This window comes from Lygodium microphyllum, chromosome 4, assembly GCF_053477565.2.
Source record: "Lygodium microphyllum isolate KBCC chromosome 4, Lygodium_microphyllum_v1.1.10, whole genome shotgun sequence".
NCBI lineage: Eukaryota > Viridiplantae > Streptophyta > Polypodiopsida > Schizaeales > Lygodiaceae > Lygodium > Lygodium microphyllum.
In genome coordinates, this window is record NC_141138.1 from 1292024 (window position 1) to 1313729 (window position 21706).

The 21706-nt window shown below is 41.3% G+C and overlaps 1 protein-coding gene across 3 annotated transcripts; it reads right to left on the reverse strand.

Moving 5' to 3' along the window:
- Nucleotides 1-8054: 8054 nt before the first annotated feature.
- On the reverse strand, nucleotides 8055-10998 carry LOC148036727 (uncharacterized). Of its 3 annotated transcripts, none has more exons than XR_015690497.1 (7): nucleotides 10688-10998; nucleotides 10362-10595; nucleotides 9993-10269; nucleotides 9621-9784; nucleotides 8979-9526; nucleotides 8851-8905; nucleotides 8055-8748 (listed from the first exon to the last, which is right to left on the reverse strand). XR_015690497.1 is itself a non-coding variant. In XM_087675608.1 (5 exons), exons 1-5 carry the CDS (start codon nucleotides 10772-10774, stop codon nucleotides 9488-9490), a joined length of 801 nt encoding a protein of 266 aa, XP_087531734.1. In that variant the 5' UTR covers nucleotides 10775-10998; the 3' UTR covers nucleotides 8055-9487. The 3 variants fall into 3 exon arrangements, 1 of the variants encoding a protein (XP_087531734.1); XR_015690496.1 differs by having other exon boundaries at nucleotides 8837-8905; XM_087675608.1 differs by having other exon boundaries at nucleotides 8055-9526.
- Nucleotides 10999-21706: the final 10708 nt, after the last annotated feature.

Sequence of the window (21706 nt, forward strand, 5' to 3'; positions counted from 1 at the left end):
GTCAAAGTCTCTAAGTGGTATGGGGTACCTCTCTCTTTAGTGGGGAAGGTTATTGTCATTAAGAACATCCTCACCTCTACCACAGTTTACATTGCTTCTTTGTTCATGTTTAGAAAGTTTTCTTGGGGGCTTGTTGAGAAATCCTTTAGACATCTGTTATGGTCAAAGGGGGATACAAAGTTGATGGTTCAACTTAGCAAGAATGTTCTTACTACTGATAGAAGTGAGGGTGGAAAGGGCTAGAGTCCCTTTGTAAAGAAGCTAATTCCCACAGCAAAAACTATAAAACTGGAAATACAAGAAAATAGACTAAATTGCTAAGAAACCATAGCCAAGGTGTCTAGGTTGAGATCATGTTACATTAATGGTTGAGAATTAGTTGATGAGAGGCTGTAGCATGGTATGCACCCCAATGCCATGGTGGCCAAGAGTATGCACCCTCTTAGATGGTGGGAGGTTGAAACCTCAAACATTAAATGTTAGAATAGGAAAAAAGATCCTTGGCAAGTTACAACTTAGCCTTTTATACTTAATCCTAGTTGGCTAAATATTGGCTAAGGCGTTTTGGCTTTATTACAAACCATCCCCTCTTAAAGAAGCATGCCACAAAGAAGAGTCCTTCAAAGAATGGAAATAACTAAGAGAGATTAGTGGATTGTTGTAGACTGTAAAACATGGCAACAAACAAAAGTTGCCCATAACTTGTGATAGAAGAGTCCAAATGTCACAAATAAAGTCTTGTTGGATAGAAAAGACCATAAGGAACCCATCAGCACATAGGATTCAATCGTGTTGCAAAAAAGGACCATGTAATTCATGACAAAAAATTCACACAGCAAGTTGTCCCCATTGTCGTATAGCTACAATAATCCCACTGTTTTTGAAGGAATCATGAATCCTTAAAGAGGATGATTGAACATGCTGAGGAATCAATATTGCAAGTGTTATTTACAACCCACCAACAATGAAAGTCATAGAAGTCCAATATGCATCTAGGGTCAAATGGATAACCATCAAACTAGTCATCACAACCATAAGTTCCAACTGCACAAAAATATATCTCATCATGGCCTCCCGTGTCAAATGGAAACAAAGAAGTATCCTCATGATCCCCCAAATCAAATGAAAAGATGAGGTCATCAATTGAAAACATGTCATTTAAGTCCATAGATTGGTATATAGCTTCATTAAACTCCTTTACATGTCCCTCTTCAATTACTGCATTCACTTGGTCTTTAGCATGATATAGGTTAGAAAGCTAATAGGCATCATGATCAACTTTAAAGGATTTGTAAGACTCTCCATCTTGGACTTTACAGTCCACTTCCTCTTCAGTCTCTTCAGTTGCCTATTCATTATCCGGAAACTCTATGACCAGCATCACTTTAGCATTCCTTTTCTTGCATATATCTTTATGATCAGAAGATATTGATTTAGCACATTGATAACATAAACCGTGTGCATGTAGTCCTCTAATATCATCACTTGTTAAGAGTTTTCCCCGAATAACACCATGCTAGCCACTATGACTATCATACTTCTCAAATAATAGAATGGTTTTTCATAGTCATGACTACATTCATTTCTACTAGCATAATGCTGATCTCCAGGAAATGATTGATCATAATCATAATATTGACTATGGGATGGTTGATCATCATGGAAATACTAATCAACATGCTACCCATGTTCACTAGCATAATGTTGCTCATAGCCATGATCATGATCATATACATGTTGTTGTTCATTGATGTATGACTGTCCATTTGTATGTATATCAAAAGAGTTGGAACCATTTCCAAGTCCTTGTCGTTGTCCCACGTGATTCTCATACATGAAAGAGTGTCCAAAATGACTGCAAGGGCGTCCTCACTTTTGAGGTTGACCATAAGCATAATGATTGATGTGTTGTTGTTGTCCAAAAATGTTATGATCATCACTTGCATGCTGCAACTCAATAGAGTTCTCATCACTATCATATGCATGTTGTTGGTCATACTAATGCTTGTTGTACTCACGATCATAATGCAATTGTGAATGTTGTTGGTCATACCAATGCTTGTTGTACTCACGGTCATAATACAACTACGGATCATCGTCATACTGTTGTCCATAACATCCATGACAAGAAGATTGTGGCTCATAATACTATTGATCATGAGATTGATGTCTAGACCTTGCATATTCTTCATGATGTTCATGCCATGCATATTCTTCATAATCTTCATAATAAGCATGTTGTTTTTTTGCATAGTATACTTGTTGTTCCTGCACAGCTTCTCCAAATGCATAGAAAGATGGTGGCTCATTGTTGTTTATTTCTAGATGCAAGTTGCCAAAGCAAGGAAAATAATATCTTCCAAATTCATCATCCAATTGTGAGACTGAAGTAGATATTAAGCAAATAGTGTATTCAATTGGATAGCAAGTCCTTGTATTCTCTATCATAGATTTATATGAATAATCCACCTCTCAGATTTTCCTATTTTCCAAAATTCACTTTATGTGTAGATTTTGCAATGGTCAAATCTGCATCCGGTAATGAAGGATGGTGTGCCAAATTATGCCCCAAATACATTAATGCATTCAAACATCTGCAAGCTTGCATTAATATTTTCTTCCCATTGTAAGAACACAAATATGGGCAAACTCTTTTTCCCACTTAAGAATAAGACCATCTTTAGGCACTTTGTCTATAGTCTTTGCTCTTTTGAGGTTCCTCTTGAAGCAAAACTACTATGCTCGACTTTTGGTTTATGTGTGTCAAATGTTGGATGCCTCAAATCAAATCTTATCAAGTAACTTCAATAGATTTCAGTGTCCATCCTTTGCATCAATAATCTCTCTCAGATAGTAAATGCCTCTATTGCATTCTATAAAACCCCTCCTGTCAACAAAGAGCAAAGCTGACCCTCTTGCCAACAAGCATCTCTTGTCACTCAATCTTTTTCCCTTTGAAAGACCACTATCTCTAATAAATCCAAAGTCTTATCACATTGAACAAGATCAACACCAATAGTAGTGATATGCTCTAAGCCAATGATGGTTTTGTAAGTTGTAGCTTAACCCAAATGCTAGCGTCAATGCTAATTCCTCATGTATAGTTTGAAGCTCTCAAACTTGACAAGAATAGACACAAGAAGCTCATTGCAAAAAGCATAACCAACTTCCTCTTTTAGCCTAATTTGACAACTTTAAGCCTTGGCACCTTTGACAACTTTAGGTCTTGGAACAAATTCTAGCATTTGAACTCAATTGGAGACACCCTTTGTGACAGTTGATGAAGCATCAGAAGGTTGAACTGAGTGAAGCCCATCTTCCTTCTGTAGGTGAATTGAGCTTCAATTTCTCAAATATGCATGCTGGAATTTGCGCTATCCAGTTTGTTGATGTTCATTAATTTCTTTGTAGTAATGGTTGGAATCGTGATAAAGTCTGAATATTGAACAGTTGTTGAAGTAATTGTTGAACTACCATATTTGCACTGTTGTAAGCTCCCTGATTAAAATCCACTGTACAGTAGGGGTATAGCTATTGTAATGTTTTATCAATCTATTGATGTAATGTTGGAGACCTACCAAAAAAATCAACATTACAGTAGGGGTATAGCTATTGTAATGTTTCATTAATTTGTTGAAAGATCCACACTACTAACATACACCACAAAATTGCTAACTGCAACCACCACAGAGTATTAAATTGCACCCAATGAAGTGCACACACAACTAATCTAGGCCATCAACTCGGCATTTTGTCATGAAGTTCCAGTACATTTCTTACTCAACAATTGCAACAAGTGCATCCATGACCAATAGTTGTTGACCCTCAATCAAATAAGGCTTTGAATAAGTGCCAAAGAGATTCCAACCCCACTCAATTCCCTCCACCATGAGAGGGACCCCGGCATGCATAGAGGATTGTTTCAATAGACCCTTGGTGGAGAGTTGATTCTATTTCTTGAAATCAAATAGTCTTCCTATGGATAACCCTAGTAGTAGAACAAGATCCATTTTTGTTGCGCCTGCCTTTCTCTTCTGCTAAGCTTTGCTTCTCCCTCCCTCTGCCTACCCCTATCCATCCATCTTGTTCCTTCCAGGAGAATGATAATGGCGGATTAGGCCACTTTATCCTTGAAGTGAATGGTGATGGTGGATTGGCCGCCTGCCACAATGCTAAATGAAGTATAGATTGAAAATGACCTTTGATCTCATGAGCAAGGATCTCCAAAGTCAAAATGAGATCCTTGCTCATGAATCGAAGACACTGGGATTCTATCATTCTTGTCTCCCAGTGAGTATGATGAGGTGTTGAAGAGTACTAACTAAGCATGCTTATTGTATCTACCAATTGAGGAATGTGTGTTGGCCAAACAACAAGAGATCCAACAAGCTGCCAATACTTGATACCATCAACCAACTTTGAATCATCATCTGCACATAATTTGATGTTGGGATCCATTAGTCAGTGGAGTACAGTTAGCTTAGCCAAAAGTAGAGCTTGAAACAACATACTGAGAACAAGAGATGTCATGATCATGCTAAACAATCTCCATACCATGAAATTAATGTAGCAGCCCCAAATCAGTCCTCCCAAAAGTACTCCTAATTGATGCATGGTACTAGGATCCTCGGTTCTATGGGGGCAACTGTTAATCAGATCATTGGCATCCAAGATAATAGAACAAATATGTGAATTAGCTGATGAAAACTTAATCATACAAGGCTTTCATGAGAGATTAACAGGGTGGGTCCTTATGATGTGCAGGAAGTAATTCCTCTGGTTGGTCCTCCAAATAGAGCCCTTCCTGAAAATTACTATGTTGGAAGTGCTCATCATGTCATCAGTGTATTAACTAACCATGATAGGATGCAAGAGCTAACAAAGTTCGAATAGACAACATCCATGCAGTTGGAGCAAATGTATTTTCATAATTCTAGCATGTTGAACAAAGTTTTTGCCCATTATAAGTGGTGCTTGTACCTCTTTAAGATGTCATCTAGTATGAACTTCACTTTGAAGGTTCACTCAGCTTGATGACTTGTTTGTTGGAGGATTGATGTAAAAGAGAGAAGATATGTAAGAAAATCCACAATTGATGCTCAAAGAAGAGCTTGAGAGAGATGAGGAAGAAGAAGATGAACCCTACTTTCAAAAAATAGAGGTCACTTTAGTTACCTCTAGTCTCCTATAGCTCTCCTTTTGTCAAATGTCCTTCAAAATAAGCCAAAATTTGATAATGACCTGCTAAAATAGCTTCTGACCACCATTTTTCCTTCAGACCTTTTTCAAGATCCTCAAATTTAGTCCTGACTTGCTACAGAGAACCTTAACTAGTCACGACTTTAACTATGCTAAGTCCTATTACTAATTCTTGTCCTCTGTTTACCCTGTGCCAAGTCGTGACACCATATCCACCATGAAAATGACCTTTCCATTGGATCAAATATTTGCTTTGATACCAATGTAAAGAAACTAATCCCCACAACAAACTATAAAACTAGAAATACAAGAAAATAGACTAAATTGCCAAGAAACCATAGGCAAGGTGGCTAGGTTGAGATCATGTTACCATTAATGTTTGAGAATCAGTTGATGAGGGGCTGTCGCATGGTATGCACCCCCAATGCCATGGTGGCCAAGAGTATGCACCCTCTTAGACGGTGGAAGGTTGAAAAATATTAGAATAGGCAAAAGGATCCTTGGCAAGGTACAACTTAGCCTTTTATACTTAACCTTAGTAGGCTAAATATTGGCTAATGCATTTTTGCGTTACTACACCCTTCACAGCAAAGCCAACAAACTTTTCTTTCAAACTATCAAAAGGATGGATGGGTCCCAACCTTGGTTTGTGATCTTGGAGTTATAGAATACCTTGACTTCGCGGAGCGAAGTTTGGTGCGATGCTCCCTAACAGAACTTAGTCTGCAACTATCTACAACCTCTCAAATTTCCCCACTTAGAGATGGCTCAAACCATTATTAGAGGTTGGTAGCATGTCATTGCACAAACTAGTTGGTCCTATATTAGCAACAAGTATGGAGATGCCTCCTTGGCTCTAACATCTAGGTCGATCCCTTTGCCTACAACCCCTCGCTGGCCCCTATCCTAGTTAACCAATCTTAGCAAGAAGGATGCATGAGAAAGGCCGTAGGTCATGGGAGTAGCCTTGGGACAAAGAGAGCTCAGTGTGGTGGGCATTGGACACAAAAAGGCTTTCTTTAATTTGAAAATGAAGGAAGTTCTATGGCTAGAACATATCCTGCGATACATCGGGCTAACTGGCCGACATCCTGTCCTAGACCTACATCATTTTCAAGGTCCTTGGCAAGCCTAGTGAGCAAGTCGTTAGTCAAATGTTGTTTATGCCATGATTTCTTTCCTTCCTCTTTGGCCATCCCTCTAACACTTACCAACAAGTGGACAAGGAATGTGTCCTTAGGCAACACCCTTTACTTGGAAGCACATATTAAAGCAAATTTGGAAGAGCACTCCATCCCACAAGCTAAATTTTTTTGGGTGGAGACTCCTCTCTCAAAAGCTACTCATGAAATCCAGATTTTCCAAGAGACTACCCAGTTCCCCTCAATGTTTGCTTTGCAAGAGATGTGCAGAGGACAAAAAGCACCTATCTTGGGATTGCAACTATGTTAAGCCAATTTGGACTTGTGTTAGAAAATGGTTAAAAGTTGCCAACCTAAAGGTTGATTTTCATTTTACCACGGTCTTCTTTGGTGACTTGGGTTCCTTGAATCAATCTTCTTGAAGGCTGATTACTGTGATCTCTACCATGGCACTTAAGCTCATTTACAGGAGGAGGAATTATTTGGCTTTATGAGGTAATTCAACACTGGCCCTTAGTGACTCCCTCAAGGCATTGAAGGAAGATTGTTTAACCATACTTGGAGCTTCAAAGGCCAAAATTGTAGTCGTAAAAGTTGTATCGCAAAAAAATTGAGCCATTGCCCTAAATGGGATTTTGTTGTAATGTCGATGTTTTAATTGCTTGTCATTATGCTTTCCCCACCAACCCTTGTTTTGGTGATGTAAATATTTTTTATCATCAATATATATACACATTACAATATTAATGCCTTGTAATGGTGCTTCACTTTTAAAAATTTTGAAGTCAAAAGGGTGTAATATCTTTAATGTTACTATACCCTTGATTAATAAATTTACAATTTTAATATTATTATATTTTATCAAAACTATATTCACTATTTCTATTATGAGTGCCATAATATCAACATATCATAAAGCTCTTGAATGGTTAGTATAACCAATAAAATATTTTATGATCACAACCCAAAAAGAATTCATTGATGCTCTAGTTTGAAATCATGTAAGATTGAACTTTGCACTATTTAAGGGCTTATCCAATTATCAATCAAATGTCATATTTCTCTTTAATTGGTTGAGACAAGCCCCCATTACAAGATGTCGATTGAAACTTCTATCTATTGTCAACAAGCGTTTGATGCCCAAAGGCAAGAAAATATGCAACCTTACCAAATGGTGTGGAGAATTTTGTCCAAGACAAATTAGCAATGTCTCTTGAGAAATTTCAAGTGGATTAAGAAAACTTGGTCTACAAGGCAATGGCACTCTACTGCTTATAATTTGGTTGGAGAAGGTTGCCTTTGAGTGCTGCCACACGCTTAGTATGTATTTGCAACCAAACAAAAAGGTGGCTACATACTTGGTAAGAATGAAAAAAAGGCATGTCACACATTGCAAACTTTACTTATTTGACATGTAAAAGGTTCAATATGTCTGCTCGTGCCCTCACTTTTTGTGGACGGTTATATTCCTTGCAATGATAATGTGGCACTTTCACAAATTTTAAAATCAATACATTAGTATGATATTATCTTATTAATATAATAACCTAATATTAATTTTTTAATATGCCAATATTATTATTCTTAACATAATAACTCATATCAATATAATTGATAAGGTTATTGATATAACATTTAGGAAGTTATTATATGTTTGACGCTATTGATTACAACTAATATAAAATATATTGCATATCAATATGAGGTTGCACCTTAATCAACATTACTGTAAATTCCGAAGTATAAAGAGTGTCTTTCAATAGTGCATGGGCCAGGACAGTAAAATCTGATGCCTGTTGTTGTGTGGAGCATGAGGAACACATCCCCATCTAAGGCTAAACGAGAGAGACAGAGACAGAGACAGAGAGACAGAGAGGGAGCAATCAAAGGATCAACAATCACCTCTCATAGAAAAGGAGTACGTGAACAGGTACATCAGAAGTAGATTACAGGAATTTGCAACACTAGGAAAGTCTGGAAAGGTCGTACGCATCATTACACTCTTGTCCTCCATATCATGTGCATGTGCAGGAGTATGCCTTTACCCCCTTTCCCAAACAAGAAAATAGTTGTATTGAACTCCAATCACAAGGTTATCATGCATGGAAGGTCGCTACTACCAGGATAGCTCAATCCTGCCATGCCTTCTACATAAGTTACCGACCATGTCGACCGCAGCAAATCTCATCATGCTTGTGTTCTGCATCATCCTTGAGCTTGAAATGAGTGCCCAACTCCTGTAGTAGCCTTGAGCTTGTGGTCTGAATCATCCTTGAGCTTGAAATGAATGCCCAATCAGTAGTATCCTTATCCATGAATGGAAACTGAAATTTGACCTCCTGCTTCACACCAAGTAAGCACCAGAATGCAGAGACCATTGTGATTTACTAAAGTGACTCCCATATTTCTGTGAGACGACCCAACTCCCAATGTGTAAGATCTCTATCAAGGCTCAGAAATTCCAGATCAGCTATTGAAACAATAAAAGAATCGACCTGAATTTGTATACCATATCTTGGCTACAAAGTTATGCATAAGCCGAATGCACAAGCACAAGCTGCACCCTGCGACCATTTGCTTACAATCAGTTTGTTAAGTGGCAGGGCATTAACCTTAATGGCACTAACCACTTATTACCTGCCCTTGGCTGTAAGAGAAGGACAAAGGGGCAGCACTATTTCAGTCATTTCATCAGTTGAAGATACGACTAAAAACACTTAGCTAATAACTAAGCCAGTGACACTGTCACGGTTCACTTAGCTTCTGGCACCCAGCTCCTCCCAACCGCATACAACATACAAGGAATTGGAGCACAAAACAAAACTACTTAGATCCTGCAGAAATCAGAATTGATATCAATTCTCGAATTTGGAGCTTTGTTCACTCAAAACACTAACATAACATCACTGTCCTGGCTGAAGAAATCTTTCGAGGATGGTGAGCCGATGGAGAGCTTTACGTTATCTGCACTTCTTCCATGGTGATGAATAAGCAAAATCTCTACATTTTCTGCAACTCAGGCTAGGCCACGTCACCCAAGAATATGCAGGGACTTTCCAATGGGCTAGACTCCTGATCAGCTATTCTCTAGCTATAAGAGAAGTTTTGCAAGTTGATCCTGCTCACGGGGATACACAAGCGGTCTTTTAAAAATCTGGTGAACTCTCACAAACAGAGGGAACAACCTGCAAGAACCATTACCCCAAATGTATAAGGAAAAATCATCCTGGACCCGGCCAACAGACAGGGGAAACCAAAAGATATGGCTTCCAAGTTTACCTGGTCTGTCAGTCTTCTATCATTGTTGCATAGATCTACCTCACTCTGATGTTTTTGTTTTCTTTTCTTAGTTTGACTGGATGCTGCTCTTTTCACAGCTTGAGTGCTTTGCTCAAATTCATGTCCCATGACTTGGCCATTCAAACGGCTTGAATGAGTCCCACCTGCGAAACCCCTCCATGCCTTAGCAAGTGTGGAACACTGACTGAATTGACAGCAGGCACGTTAATGTATTGCAATCCAGGAACTTGAGAGCATCACATACAGAAGCCTGTGGCCAAACTTACTCGAACAAACATACACCCACTGTGCATTGGATACAAGGCAGACACATTGGACAGTTCTACAGCAAAGCAAAGCAGAGCAGCTGACCTTTGCTGGTACTTGCCAAGCTGGACTTATCAGATGGTGTGTATGCTGCTTTCTTCATTCTCCCACGCTTTCGAGGTCCCAGAGACGTTTCCAAGACCGAGACAGGCACCGTTTGAGGGACAATAAGGTTTAGCTCCTGCTTCCCACCTGCATCAGCATAATTGCAATGATTCGCAGCTGTCCAAGGGACATGCATTGAAGCATCGGTGGATGCAAATCTGGGTACCCCTGAGGCCGAATCAATTGGGAGTGTATCCCACGTCACAGACAGAGATACCTGTTGCGAACATAGGTAAGTTACTTTGTCTGCATGCTGCACATAAACCCTATGTTTCTGAATCCTGAAACATGCTGTCCAATAAGATTGACCTTTTGGTCTTGCCAGATAGGGTGCACAGAGGCTAACGATTTTGTGGAGAGATTCTGGGCGGTAATAAGCTCAGTGGATGAGGAAGCCATGAACTCGGTCGAGCTGGGCATACCGCAGATGTCTTCCTGGCAGTAAACATGGTGGTAAAGGTCGCCCACAAAGGTGGATTCAAGGTGGTCCAGATACATGCTGTGGGTGTCGTCCGTCCAGATAGGAGGGTGAGCCTCGTGTAGCTGCAAACACAACCAATTGAGACACAAGAGACACACACACACACATTCTCTCTCTCTCTCTCTCTCTCTCTCTCTACACAGACGACACTCACAGGCATCTCGCCGCCCAGCGCACAGGGAAGAGGAGGAGGAGACTTGAACAAGGGAGAAGGAGGCGAGTCCTCGAGCCAGTAATCCATGGTTGGTTACAGTGATGCTGGTGCAGTGATGAGAGAGATTCTGAGTTCCTTCTTCTGGCAATCGAAACTTGGATATCCCGAAGATCATCTCGATGGCAGTGATTAATGACAAAATACATGCAATGCAAAAGACCTGAGGCGTCCCTTTATCGGCAGATCTTTTCACCAATATTTTTCTTCTCTCTATCGTTCTTCCAATCCTCAGCCTTGTGAGGACAGCCTTTCTTAGGAGGATAGATCATATCTCCCTATTATTATAGGTCCACCTCATCCATCCTCTCTTCTTCTTCTTCTTTTTGCTCTACACTTGTGGTGTTAGGGTACATTGGAGCCTTCTAGACTTTTCTTAAAGCCTCACAAAGTAAAGGCAACCTCAGAACCTGAAGCCAAGACATGTGCATGTCACTTTACCTTCGTGACTTAACTCGATCGAGTTGGTAGCTTCTGTGGCCATGGACATTTGGCTTCATTAAACTTTGCCTGTATCCAAGACACAACTTCTAGTAGTGAACGGAGTACCCTCCAAAATGGTGGCTACTTTGATAACTAGCCCAAGTAGTGATGATGTGTTTGCCACGCATTGGCACCGTATTCAGTCTCTCACCTCAAACAAATCTTCACTTTCCTTCTCCAACATGTTCAATAGGCTTGAACAATCAAGTCCCCACGCGAGAATACTTGCATGTGGCTTATCGATGTGCAAATGAACAATTTCCCCCATTGCAAGTCTATCTGCTTGCACGTGGAGGGGCTATGACTAGACTTCCTTAAAGTCACATTAGTAAAATCAACCTCATGTCTTCAAGCAAGTGGAGCAACCATCTTTATAAAAAGCACACAAGGTCATAACAAAGGAGGCCTTGTTACTCTTCCACACATTGACCCAATAGGAGGTCACATTGGTACAAGGAAAAGCAATTTTTTGTCAAAGACAAGATAATGATTGGGCTAATAGCTTAAAATAATTGTCAAGGGACCCTTGCTCTACTATTGGGTCAAGTCCCTCAACAAACTTTTATTCCACCTTATGATTGCGGTTGCATGTTGCGATTTGGTCAATTGAGCAATCATTAAATGCTAATATCTCTTGATGGAGTTATTTCTAACAAGCCAAGGCCTTTAGTAGTGGGGATTTTTGCTCCTCTCTTCTTTTTTTTTGCTCCACACTTGTGGTGTTAGGGTACATTGGAGCCTTCTAGACTATTCTTAAAGCCTCACAAAGTAAAGGCAACCTCAAACTTGAAGCCAATCACTTTACCTTCACTAGTCGACTCGATCAAGTTGGTAGCTTCTACGGCCATTGACATTTGGCTTGATTAAACTTTGCCTCTAATCCAATACACAACTTCTAGTAGTGAACGGAGTACCCTCCAAAATGGTGGCTACTTTGATAACTAGCCCAAGTAGTGATGATGTGTTTGTCACGCATTGGCACCGCATTCATTCTCTCACCTCAAACAAATCTTCACTTTCCTTCTCTAGCATGTTCAGTAGGCTTGAACAATCAAGTCCCCACACAAGAATACTTGCAGGTGGCTTATCGATGTGCCATTTTTGGCTATTTTTCTTGCCTTCTTTCTCTTTGCTATTTTTTGGGCCATTTTTTGGCATTTTCTTGCCTTCTTTTTCTTTTTATTGCTATAGATATCAAATGATAAAAATTTGTAATTAATGCTCTTAGATCTCAAAGGCTTCTATTTGGGCCACTAACCATAACTTCAACCACCAATTGCTAAGTATAGATCTACATTCTTCATTAACAACCACTAGCACTCCTCCAAGGACAACACTATGATGACCCTAGCATTCCACGTCTAGGGTGCAAGCTCAAGCATGATATGTACAATGGTGAGTGCCAAGGGATTGGCACTCGTTTAAGAGGGGGTAATGTCAATCTCATTAGTGAAGAAGGATGCCAATACAAGTGGAATTGGGAAAATACAATGTGTTGGAAAATTTTGAAATGGTTTTTTAAATTTGCATTATATAAAATTAGGCATTGTTATCTACAATGTGCAACTAATTTGGTTGCATTATTATGTTGTAGCATTATGTAAGAGATGGGCTCTCTCCCATGCAAATTATATATATTTTAGAGTTAGCTATGGAGACCCATAATAATGTGAGGTTGTGGGCAAGAACATTAGGTCAAAAATGTCAAAAGAATGCACTTTCCTTAAGGATTAAGGAAAGGGCCAAAGAGAGTTTGCTACATGTACAAGAATATGGTATTCTTGTCTCCTCTACTTTGCAAATAGTAGAGTCCATTTCATGGTTCTCTCCTCCTTTTTAACCAAAATATCCAAAGTCTAACATGTTTTGGTAGCCCAAAGGTCCTATTATAACAAAGAAAAGTTGATAAAATATGGGATAAAGATGGTATGAAGTTAATACTAACCATTTTGGAAATGAGGTCTTTCAATATTCTTTTTGGCACCCATAGTATATTTATTTGTCTTCTGAATGCTTACTTTGAGTTCCTTTCTTTGCACATTATTTACACTTTGGACAAAATTATAGGACTATTTTGTAAATCTAGGGAATGTGACCATAAGGGTGACTTTATAAGGTGCAATGTATGCCGTCAATCCTTGGCTTTGTCTTACAATATGTCGCAACAATCACTTGCTAAGGGATTTGATTATAGGAGATACATACTTAGATTGGGTACTTGGGCTTTCTTTGGTGCTGATGAAGATTCCATGCCATTTAAACTTAAGGTGCAAGTTATTCCTCTACACAAAAAGGTAAAGGAGGTTAAGATGTAGGTTATTCCACATGAAGAAGTAAAAGCCATTAATGCTACTTCCTAATGGAGCTTGAAGGATATAAGAGACACCTTAGAGTTTTTAGACAATAGAGCTCTTGGATATAAGTTCAAGGTCAATGGTACTACAATTAGAAAAAGAGTCGATGCTCTTTTTCTTGTATGATATGTTTATCTCCCACTATTGTATGTTTTGAATTCAATATGTACTTGCTTTAGTAATATTGCTACCAAAAACATTGTTCACTATACTCATGAGCAAAGTATTTGATTTACATGTTCAATAGCATTTCATTGCATCAAATGAGTTTTACTGTAAATTAGATGCTCTATAATCTTTTGATGGAGGCTACCACATGAAGAAAAATAGGTCAAATTTTCCCTCTAGTGAACTTAAGATGTTAAGGTTTACCTTGGAGTTTCTAAACAACACATGACTCTTGGATACAAGCTTGAAGGTTTGCTCTTGCTATTATTATTTACACATGACTCTTGGACACAAGCTCAAAGGTTAATGATGAATAAAATTGGAAGACTAGCTTGATGCTCTTGGATACAAGTTCGAAGGTTAATGATGATGAAGAAAATTGGAAGACTAGCTTGATGCTCTTGCTATTAATATTTACCAACAAGAAATATACAAATTCTTAGCAAAAAATTTTGGAGTTTCTAAACAACACATGACTTGGATACAAGTTCAAAGGTTAATGATAAAGAAAATTGGAAGATTGGCTTGATGCTCTTGCTATTATTATTTACGAAAAATAAATATACAAATTCTTAGCAATTTTTTTTGGAAAAAACTTTACACTTAAATCTATTTTTATAAACAAAAGGGTATTTCATTTACATAACAAAAAGGATCTCATTACATCATGAGAGCTATAACATGATAGTACAGCTGTAAAAATAATAATAAGGCTACTTTGTAGCAATTTCTCCTCCCTTAGTCCTCTCTTTATCTTGCTCTATAGCTTCTTCATTGGTTTTATAAAAAGTCATGAGTGTTCTTACAATAGTGTTTTCTTTGGTTCCTCAAAGAATTTGAATTTCAAGGGCACCCTATTTTCTTTAGACTTTAAAGAAGATATATCAAACCTCAAAAGAGAAAGCTTGGGTATCCCTTTCCTCTTAAAGAAGATAGATCAAACCTCAAAAGAGAAATCTTGGGTATTCCTTTTCTCTTAGAGCTTGTGGTCTTCTTCTTAGTGATTGACTTGCCCTTGCCTTGACCCTTGTTTTTTTTCTTTGTATGAGTCTTGGGAGTATTAGGTGGATGAGTGGAGTTGAGGTCCACTAATGTAATCTCCCTATTTAAAAACAACTCAATACATCTCTCTGTGATCCACCACATACATAACTCAATTATCACAAAAAGTATAGCAAGTTGGTTGAATAATCAAGAAATTTTCAATTATCCAACAAGGGAGGCTTACATTCACTCCATTTGTGTTCAATAACTTTGCATCTAATATCCTACAAACATTTGAAATAACTCTCCATCTACAACTTGTGTATCACTGTGCATTAGGATCTTCTAAAGGAGAAACTTGAAAGGTTTACTAGGATCGATAACGTCTTTGTAGACTGTGTTGAAGGTGTCAATGCATCTATCGGCACTGTAAATAAAAACCTATGAGAAAAAATAACAAAGAACTAATCTACAACCCTGAAAAAAAAAGGGATATATGCTCACAATACTTTTTTTTCTTGGTCATAAATTCAAGGAAGAGAATTTATAAAGGTGATCTCTCTAGTAAGAATATCAATGTAGATCATGCTCTAGCACCATCTACAAAGTAGCATTAGTTAGCAACAAGTATGAAAATAAATCACCAAAGAATAGACTCCTAAGCAATATATACACTTACCATGAGGGAAAAAGATATGGTAGTTTATGATGCTATCAAAAATTAAAAAAAACCTTGCAATATTTGAACCAGATTTTGAGTCCACTAAAAGAAGTGGATCATCAACAACAAACATACTCTTAGAGATATCATTGCTTAAAGAAGTAATATATTCATTGTACAAGTTATAAAGAAAGTATAAGAGAATGAGTTGAAAGAAAAACAAAAATATTTAAATAGATAATCAAAAACTAAAAGGTAAGGCCTTCCTCATTGCAATAATATACCACAAAATCAAAGAGTTGGATATTTGTAATGTGTCTACCTATTGGTTGTCTAGGCACGTTTTTAGTGGTCCATCAAGAGATGAATCTAAGTGACATTGTCTAGCACTCCCATGGAATGTTATAGGGTTTGTCGCCTATGGTTTCTCGAGTCCGCTCAGAATATTCACGGCCAAACCCATTGGGATTGACCTAAATTTCGGGTTCCTAGTGGTCAAGGTCTCTTGACAGCATTCTAGCATTAGGTCCTGGACATCCTACTTTACGTAGGGATACCCAAGCCGAAGCAAATCCATGCTGCATTTGGTTCAAAGCGAATGGGAAAAGAGAGGGATGCGTCGCTCAAACTTTGTACCCATACGGCATAGTCCCATTCTAGTCCCCTAAAATGGCATGAATCGAGGTTCTAACCCAGCAATTTCTAAGGGTCAGGACATTGGTAAAACCTTGTGAGAAGCCTCCAAGTTCTCTGGGACCACCCTACCATAAGGCAGACCCATTGAGGGTTCCATCGACCCGCTTCCCTCAATAGGCATTCTTTAGTTATTTAATTAGGTCCTACCACATTTACCAACTTTCTTGTTTAAGCCTTTTAGGAAACAGGGTTCGTTCGCTTAATTTATAGCATAGACACGAATACAGAGCAAGCAATCCTTTTGATAAACAAGTTTCTCAACTTATCTTTAAGTTAATCTTTATCTCCTACCCATACATGAGAAATGATATGTCCCTTCTGCCCTACAAAAGTAATTGGTCCAAATTACATGGAACCACAATTTCCATCCTTTATCTAGTATAGGTTCTTCCAATGCCATAGACGTTGGGGCCACGGCTGTCTTTCAACTCCATTCCAGACTTGGCAAGAGATGTCCAGAGCTCCCCCTGACCTGCATTAAGTTGCCTAGGAGTGAAACATTATTCCCATGGTTAGCCTTTTCACTACTTGACCTTCCGCCCATGAGTCAAGCAATGACCTTTTTGGGTTGATCCGCGGTGTGATCTTGGAGGTGATCCACCTGTGCAACAAATAACCTTTCCTTAAATAATTCATTTAAGAATCAAGTACAGTCAAGGAAGTCAGCCCTAATATCATCTTCAAGGAAAACATTCCTTTATTTCCATGGCAATTTGTCATCATAGACCCGTGCCATGAATTTACTATTCTAGGGGAGCTACGGAGCTCTACCCCGAGACCTACGGACCGCTTATTGATCAAGCGTTTCAAGCCGAGCGGCCATGGCTACCTCTCACATAGCTGATGCACAATGCCTACCTTGCGGGTGTAGTGAGCTTACCTTGACGCTCGATCGAGTTCCCTCCTCTCTCTTGCACTCCGGTAGCTCCACGATCCTTGTGGCAAGCTCAAGCAACCTCAAGCCCCCTCCGTCAAGCTCCATCCTCCATAGTCGCACGAGAAAAGAGAAGAGAAGAAGAGAAGAGAAGATGAAGAGACAAGATGGGGAGCTTCTTTTCCACGATCCCTCACTCTCACACACTCACTCGCTCACTCCCTCACACTCCCTTAATCCCTCACTCAAGCACAAGCAAGAAGGCAAGAGACAAGAGAAGAAGAAGAAGAAGCTTCAGCCACACACAAGAATGAACTTCTCATTCACTTTTGAACTTTATTTACATGCCCTACTTTTTGGGCGGTCATCCCCACTTTTTACATGGCCGGCCATTAGGCTAGGCCTTATTTTCCTATTTCCCACCATTCTAACTTATCCCGTTCCCACTAATGCATACAATTTGCACAGGAGTGAGCCTAGTGCTCTTTTTACAAGGATTTGGGAGCGCCTTCATATTTAATGGTATGCTTTTACTCTTTTCTTTTCTCAAGGCGACACTGTCATTCAAATTTTTAGGGTCTGACCTCCATCCAGGATGCCTTTTCCTTCCTTTGTCCTGTGCCTTCTTAGTTATCTCCTTCTTCCATTTTTCCCGCACTTTTGCTCCATTTTCCGTTCCTTTGTGCTGTGGTAAACATTACCCCCCCTCCTAGCGGAGTGCCAATCCCATGGCACTGGTGGTGGGGAGCAGCAGGGTAGTTAGGGTTGGTGCTAAGTGGAATTGGCGGGTAGATGACCACAATCAAAAAGGTGGTGTTGTGAACAAGAGATGATGGGGTGTTGATTCTTGATGATTTAAAGAGATTCCAGCGTGCTTTGATCTTCATGAAGATGTCGGCCTTTGTCACCCGGTTGGAATTTTTCTTCGACGATGACTGTCAAAACCAGGGCTCTGTAATCAGTTGAAGAACACGTGGTTCCAAGATCTATGCCAATGGTAGGTCCCATCTGAGTTACGAACAGCTTGCAAGAGAAAGTTGTGCACTCCCTAAGGGGTGTGTCAGTCTCACGGTGTGGTGTAAGTGCATGTGCAGTGGAACCGGGAGATGGGTCTAACCTTGGGCAGGCCCTCGGTAATGTCCCACACTTGAGGACCTGGTTCATGTGTTGTTGGAGGTGCAGTGCAGAGCTTAGGGTGACAGGTCTGGAAGTCCTGCCCTTGATGTGCCCTAAGCGTGAAGTGGGGAGAGGGGCTAGGGGTGAACCCTAGGTGTGGTGAGCAAAGTGAGGCTTCGTGTCTTTTTCTTTCTTTCTTTCTTTTCTTTCTTTTTTTTGTTGGCCATTGTATACATAGAAGGCGTTTTGGCTAGTGCCTATCACCTTCAGCCGAAGCGCAGGGTGGTCGCAGGCATTGGGATAGAAAGGCACAGCTTTGGAGGTATTCTTTAATAGCAGCCCGGGCCTTCAGAGGTGTGGATGAAAAAAAGGGATGGTTACACCTCGTGAAGCGGGTGTCATTCATATTCTCTAAGAGTTCTAAGCAAAAAGAGGGAAGCAGGGTTGCCCTCATCATTAATCTAGTCATAGCCCTACTATCTATTCCTAGATTGATGTCAAAAAAGAGGGGGGGAAGGTGGGCTTCCTCGGCAGTAGGCCTATGCATTAATAGGAATTTGATCAGCCTAAGATAATTGTAGGTGGTTAGGAAGGCGAGATCCAAGCAAGAAGAAAAGCCCGTGAGGAAGTGGTTGATGGATGGAAGGAGATTCTCTACTCTAAAAACTAGGCATTCCTCGGGAGTTCGAGAATTTACATTATATATTCTAGGAAAATCAAAATCCCCATGAATAGTGCGGTCATAATCCACTGCATGTCGACGGGGGTAGGGCATGTAGGTGGGGTTGTTACATTCTTCGGGAAGTGAGCTGCAGAAGGTGGTCCACGTGTCAAAATTGGCGCCCCAAATCCTCCTCCGCCACTTCAGTTGCGCCTCTAGCCTTGGACAAATTTGGGAACCCGCTTCACCTTGTCCTACCAGTAATCTGCAGGCTCTTGCCTCCACCTGGTTATAATAAGGCTCCTCTCTCTATCCATTTGTTCGCTAGGTCATTGGCCAGGTCCTTGATCTTGGATAGGATGCCTAGAGGCAATGCACGGTCCAGCGAGCATGGATAGGCAAATGACAACTCAAATGGTCTCATCTGGAACTCCCGGTCACGCCAGATGATCAATTCTTGAGGCCAATTGATAGGGTTGGGGTCCCCTCATAGGGGCATCCGCTCGTCAGGGAATTGTTTGGGTAGTGACCGTGCTCTCCGTTGTGTGTCCTCTGCCAGTTTCTGACTCCTTCTTCTGGCTGCCACGATGCGCTCAGGCATGTGGGCATCTTCGGGCTTGTCTAGCGGGAGGTCTAGTAGAGGCGGACTGGGCGTTTTTCGTTGTTCTTCTTCGTGCTCCTGCTCCAAGTCCGGGCCCTCTTTGGTATTCTGCTCGATCACTGCTGGGGTCACTTGTGGTGGTGGTGCGGGCTACTCCTGTTCTTCGAACCCTAGTTCCTTGAGCTCAACGGTGGAGAGGCCAGCACGGTGTAGGTAGTGGAATTGCTGCTCCTTGGTGATTCCCATGCCGGTGGGGAGCTCCCGTTCCTGAAGGCCATATCTTAGCATTCGGGTAGTCAACTCTAGCTTCCTTCTCACCCTCTCAACTGAATCATCGCCCTCTGCTTGGGGTGACATGTAGCATGGTGCTAAGAAAGGCTTGCCTCTCTGCGTCGGTGCATACATCGGCTGCTTCAGCCCTGGATTTGGCAAGCACTCTCTCGCACTCAGCCACCACTACCAAGCGCTCCATTAAGTGCCTGATTCTTTCAAAGTTGTTCTCTTCCCATGCGTTGGCTCTTTCATCCATCTTTCTCCTTCCCTCTTCTAGCTCACTTGCTAATGTGGTTACCACTTGCTGTTCATTTGTTAAGACCCAGAGTTGGTGCCACTCCCTGGACTTCCGAGACAGCTGTTCTTCGGTGATTTATTTCACTTGATTTGCAATACTGAACCTCTGTTCTGCCTCAGCGATTAGTTCTGACTTTTCCTGCGCTAGCTACTCGTGGCTCTGGATCTCCGCAAGGTGCAGTCTTCGTTGCATGAAGGCCATGGCCATGAGGGCCTCTGTGTCTTCCTTGGCAATTTCCAACGCACCTTGCCGTCGTTGTGCCTCCTGTTGTTGCCCTTGTGCTTCTGTTGCGAGGGTTGCCGGCCTTTCCTGTGCTAGGAACTCTATCTCGCTCTCCAGCCTATCTTGTTCCTCAAGTTCATATTGTAGCTTTGCTATGGTATTCTCCTGCCGCTCACTCGGCTCACCCTCTTGAGCTGCCAACTGTCCATACCCTTCTAGTCTAGCTATTCTCTATTCCAGGTCATCATATTGCTACACTAGCAACTTTAAGCTCCATTGCTCGGCCACAGGTTTTGTTCTTCATCCTCTGGCCTCTGTCTCAGGTGGCTTTCGTTATCATGGGCTTCTTTTGTTTTTGCCTCCAGCTGATCTTGCAGCACTTTTACCTCCCTTTGCCGATTGGCTCCTTGCCTTGATACTTCGAGCCTCAGGGCTGCCGAAGTTTCCCTTTCCTTTTCTAGCTCTAATAGGGCCACCTTCTTTTCTTCCTTTGCTTTATCCAATTGTGCCGGGAGCTTAGTCACGTAGGGGTCATAGTCCGCACCAGGTGGCATGGGAATAGGAGCTGTGATGGTTGACGCTTCTAGCTTTTGTTGTTTCGGGTCTTTCTTGGACTCAACATCTGCAGTGGCAGGTCTTTTCGCTCCAATCTCTGGGAAAATCTTAGCCACTTTACTAACGAGCATCTGCATCATGCTCATCAGCTGGGCCGTGTCTAGAGAGGGCATGGGTTGTGGGGCAGCTGTGGTGTTTGTTGGCACCGACACGAAGGAGGAAGGCAGGGGGTGTAACAGCGACTTCCCCTTGCCTACGATCACTAGGGCAGTTGTGGTGTCTTTTGGCACCGGTACGAAGGAAGAAGGCAGGGGGTGTAACAGCGACTTCCCCATGCCTATGATCACTGGGGCTGCCCTCGTGCTGCCACTTGCTTCGGCCTCATGGTGAGGACTCAGGGGGTTGATCTCTCCTCGTCCATGAATTTCTTCAACAGATCTGCGAGTGGCCTCTGCCAACTCATCCAATTCTTTCATCCTCAGCTCATGGGCTTCCTCCTCCGCCCTTCTTTGCCTTTCCTCTTATGCCTTTTTTGACTCCTCTCTGACTCTTTTGAGCTCTTCCTCCTCCTTCTTCCGTCGTTGCTCCTCCACCCTCCTTGACTCTCTTCGAGCCCTCTTCACCTCGGCCCACTCCTCTTTGCTCAGTCTCTCCTCCTTCTTTTTCTAGCTCTTGCCGGTCTTCATTTGCTTCTGTGGCTCGGCCGTTTGAGTGGGTGGTATTTCAGGTTCTCCTTTGTCGCTTGCCATCTCTTTGCTCGAGCCTTCTTCCTCATGATGTGGTGAGATTTGGTGCTTAACTTGCTCTTCCTCGCCTCCGGCATCCTTGATAGCCTTGTCAATGATTGCAGTGAGGACACCTCCGTATCTAATTGTAGAGGCTTTTGTGGCAAGTTTCTTTCTTGTGGATCGTGCGGTAGAGGCCGGAGATTCCCCACCAGCTGGTGCTGCGGCTAGAGCTAGAAGGGCGGCCGAACTCTTGATAGTCTTCTGGAAAAAGCCGTTCCAGTCCACCTC

Coding starts and splice junctions, on each gene's coding strand:
- LOC148036727 (XM_087675608.1), bottom strand. CDS start 10,774: ATGGATTACTGGCTCGAGGACTCGCCTCCTTCTCCCTTGTTCAAGTCT. Junction 10,270..10,361: donor CTATCTGGCAAGACCAAAAG/GTCAATCTTATT, acceptor TGTTCGCAACAG/GTATCTCTGTCTGTGACGTG. Junction 9,527..9,620: donor ATAGAAGACTGACAGACCAG/GTAAACTTGGAA, acceptor TGGTTCTTGCAG/GTTGTTCCCTCTGTTTGTGA.